General features: G+C 57.0%; 1 protein-coding gene across 1 annotated transcript in view; it reads right to left on the bottom strand.

Annotated features, from left to right (window-relative positions):
* Positions 1–346: 346 nt before the first annotated feature.
* Positions 347–4,073, bottom strand: part of LOC104408631 (KN motif and ankyrin repeat domain-containing protein 1-like) — a gene marked incomplete at its 5' end in the record, with an annotated part of 4,273 nt that continues 546 nt past the window's right edge. Inside the window, 8 exon segments of the mRNA XM_010018284.1 lie at positions 347–417; positions 1,522–1,621; positions 2,222–2,299; positions 2,385–2,585; positions 2,779–2,921; positions 3,192–3,365; positions 3,368–3,395; positions 3,662–3,749. Of these exon segments, the coding sequence (XP_010016586.1) occupies positions 347–417; positions 1,522–1,621; positions 2,222–2,299; positions 2,385–2,585; positions 2,779–2,921; positions 3,192–3,365; positions 3,368–3,395; positions 3,662–3,749 (883 nt within the window).

The following is a 4,073-nucleotide window of genomic DNA, read 5'->3' as shown; positions in this document are numbered from 1 at the left end:
GCTTGTGTTGTTGCTTGATCTAGTTTTTGATTCTTGGGAGGTGGTTCAGTTTTAGGGCATCAGGTGAGTCCGTGCTCCCCTGGTTCATGTGTTGCCTCAGAGTTTACTTCTCTCGCTGCTCTTTGTTCCTGCACAGCTTCAGCATGACCAGGCCCTGTCTGTGCTGAGTGACAAGGCAGGAAGCTTCAGCTGTGAGTTGGTGGCCAGACAGATGTCAACTTGTCATGGGGGTGGCTCAGAGCAGTTGAAGCCCTTCCCAGATATCCCTGTGGGGTCAGCGTGGTCCTTGGCCACATGGAGGGGGGTGACTTTGCATCCCCACTTGAACTGATGATGATAATACAGCTTAATAGCGGAGCGCCAGGGAGAACCAAGGGTAGTAAAGGGCTACATCTGGTGCTAGGATCCTGCTTGGTCCTGTGGAGTGAAACAGGACAGATGATGCCATGACCCAAAAGACTGGGATATTTTGGGTGGCAATAAACTAACTGATGTATGTAGCCAGTCCATAAACTGGCAGGGAAAGAATGGGAATGGGAGGGCTGTGCCAGGCTGTCCTTCTGCTGAAGGGTTTTACCTTGAGCCAGAGACTGCTGCTGGGTCACTGCAAGATTTCAAAATAAGTTTACTTAAAACTTTTATTTGTATCTTAAAAATAGACATCAGTATTAAAACATCAGTAACCAAACCTGTGAGACCAAAGCAGTGAGTATGGAGTACATCCAGAGCAGTGCAGAGGGAGGCTGTGAGCGCTGTGTGTTAACTTCAGTGCAAAGCTGAGACAGGCCCATTGCCACCACAGCGGCGTGTCAACTGGAACCAGTTTCCTGGGAGCATTTCCCAGCTCACAGCACGGCTCACACCAGGCCTGGGGCAGGGGGTAAGAGTGATGCTGGGGAGCCAAGGAGCAGAAATGGGGGCTGTGACATGTCACCTCTGTGAAGGCTTCAGAGCAGAGCCAGCTTCACATGCAAAACCCTTCTCCTTTTCCCTCCCAGTCCTTAGAGCTTTCCTTGTCTGTTCCCACCCTGCCGGCTGCACACACATTCACATACACGTCAACTGACATACGTGTCCATCTCTACAGCTTCCTCTGAGCTCTTCTTGCCCATCTTTTTCTCCCTGGAGCTATATGAGCTGCTCTTGTCCCCTTTGGGAAGGCAAGTGGGCAGAGGGGCTTGGTTGGGGCTCTGGTTGCCTTCACAGTAAGTGGCTACTGACTGTCTTTCCCTTGGGAGGAGGTCCCTGCTCCCTGTGTGGGGTATCTTAAATATCCCTTAATGCATTAATGACTCGGACCCCTCCTGTCAGCTCAGTGGCACCCCTGGGTGCTCAGCGCTTTTGCATATCAAATCACCAAGTGCTTTCTTGTTCAACTCCATCCTTTTGACTAAGCAATGTAATTCTTTTTGCTTTGTGTGCATGTGCTAGGGGGAAAAAATCAGATTTCAGCCAGGAAAGGAAATGCCAGACGAGAAGGAGCAGGATTTCAGTCTGGAATTGCTCCAAGGCAGCACTGACCAGTGGGTTTGTGTCTTCCCCCTGGCACCGTGTAGCACAGCAGGGTCCAGGAGCTCTGCTCCTTGTCACCAGCTCTACTCTTCCCCAGAGCTGCCAGGAGCTGGCCAAGAGAGAGCAGGAACCATGTGCCACTTCGGCTGGGTTTGGTTGCTTCTGGTCCAGCGAGTGAAGGACTTGCAAAGGGCTCCGAGGCAGTGCAGGGCTGATGGGGAGCAGAGGGGATGGGGCCAGCTTCTGCTCATTGTTTCCCACCCCAGGTAGCTTGATGCTTGCCTCCTCTGTCACTTGGTGGAGCAAGGTGGCCGTGCTTGGGCTGCTTCCAGCAGTGGTGAGGCCCAGGAACAGCGCATACTCTGTGACAGGAGGGCTAAAGCATCTGCATGGCGTGATTGAGCAGGTGAGAGGGACATAAACCATAGCCTGGTGCTGAGGGCTGGCTCCTGAGGTCGCTCTAATTTGGTTTCTTTGGGCCTCCAGGGCTCTTGGTGGCTGTTGGTGATGTCCCCTGCTGCAGAGAGAGCAGAGTGAATGTCACTCCAGAGTCACACAGTGTTACCCCAGCAACTCCCAGTGAGGGCCAGCCAGGCTGGTACCCTGCTGCTGAGGATGCAGCGAGTATCTGGCACTCGGGGTGCTCTGCTCTTGCCCTTGTCACAGCCCTACTGCCTGCAGCTGAGCTGGTGCCACCTCTGGTACTCACGTTGAGATGGGCATAGAGGAGCACAGCGATGTTGCTGTGACCAGCCTCCAGCGCGATGGCAACGGCGTTGTTCCCATCCTGAAAACACAAAGGAGAGCCCTCGGGAAGAGGTCTGGGGGGCAGGATGCAGGTGGGTGAACATGCCCGGGCCCCAGAGGCTTACACTGTCCACGATGGAGACGTTGCAGGTGGGCTGAGCCAGCAGCAGCTTCACGGTCTCCACACGCCCGTGCTCACAGGCACACATGAGCGCCGTGGAGCCCTCCTCGTCCTGCAGGTTCACATCAGCTCCACAGGCAAGCAGAGCCTCCACCATCTCCTGCCGGCCATGGCTCACAGCCAGCATCAGCGCTGTCTGCCCGGCCTGCGAGGCAAGGGACAATGCCAGGGAGGCCTGTCCTGGCTGGGCCGCCCGCTCACCCCACTGCCCCAGGCAAGGACCACACTGCGAGGAGCTCCGAATGCAGCACCAGCCCCTCCAGGTTTTGGAGCTGTCCTTGGAAGAGCCAACTGTGGCCCTTGGTGATGCACTGAGGGTCAGGACGCGATGCACCAACCTGGCTGGCCTTGGCGTTGACGTTGCCCATGCTGAAGAGCCTCCTGACCATGTTCATGTCATCTTCCTGCTCGACGGCCGCCAGTGCTGCCAGCATGAGGGCTGTGTAGCCAGCTTTGTTCTGGTGGTCCACGTTACAGACCCCTGTGGGCATAGGCAGAGCTCAGGGTGCTGCGGGGCTGGTTCCCACCCTGCCCAGGGTGCTGTGAGCTGTCCTGTGGCCTGCTGATGGGTTCCCTCCCATCAAATCTGGGCTTCCCGAGGGCTGGGGTGACTTCCCAGCTCCCCACACGTGCATGGACACAGCCCAGGGCAGCTCTCCCTGCTGCTGGCACTTGTGTCCCATGCCTGGCATGGCCATGATGTGAGTGGGGTGGTGGCGGGGGGACACTTGTCAGGGTGGGGAGCACTGACCTGTGTCCAGCAGCAGCTGCACGATGTGGAAGTTGGAGTGGGAGACGCTGTAGTGCAGGGCTGTGTTGCCATTCCCATCTGCCAGGTTCACCACGTGGGCCAGGAGAGCTGGTGACACCTCAGCAAAGGCCAGGAGGTGGTTGGCCACCATGTCGGGCACAGAGGACTTCTGCACTCCTGCAGGACCAGGCTGCTGCTGGCAAGCTGTGGGCAGCAAGAGGGGCTGAGCTGGGGCACTGCACCCCCCAGCCCCAGTGGGGGGCAGAAATCCAGCTCCAGAGGGTAACGGGGTGAAGGCAGCACCCTGAAACCCCAAGCTCACGCTGAGATGGCCTGAGCTGGGGTTTGGGGTATCTGGGACAAAGCGCAGAGCAAAGGGTTGTGTTTTGGGGAAAGGTGCTGAGCTGGCCTTTGCTGGCCCATTTTTGGGGGACGCCAGCAGCCATCCCACCCCATAGCACCCCACTCACCACCTCTTTGCTCTTGGTGGCCCCGGGGTGGCCCAGGTGGGTCTTGACGATGAGGCAGGCCTCCCGCATCCTGGGGCTCAGCTCAAACCTGGGGAGAGCATGAGGGGGGCTGCATCACCCCACCAAAGGGCACCCCAAGTCCCTCCATCGAGGTTTTGTTCCTTTCCCTGATGCTTCCACCCCTCCATGAGCTCCATGGCTGCACCCAGCAGCTTCAGCCTCTGCAAACCCCTTGCAGAGCTGGGCTTATAGGGATGAGCTGAGGCACGATTTACCCATATTTAAGCCAGAAATGCCATTAAGGGCTGTTGGTTTTTTAGTTTGGGTTTTTTTTTGTCCCCCTCCAAACTCTTCAGCAAAGAGGCATCTGGGGCCTCGGTCTCATCCTTTTCCTCAGCAGACCCGAGAAGCT

This window comes from Nestor notabilis, unplaced genomic scaffold, assembly GCF_000696875.1.
Source record: "Nestor notabilis isolate BGI_N333 unplaced genomic scaffold, ASM69687v1 scaffold22497, whole genome shotgun sequence".
NCBI lineage: Eukaryota > Metazoa > Chordata > Aves > Psittaciformes > Psittacidae > Nestor > Nestor notabilis.
This window is presented reverse-complemented; position numbering and strand designations above follow the sequence as displayed.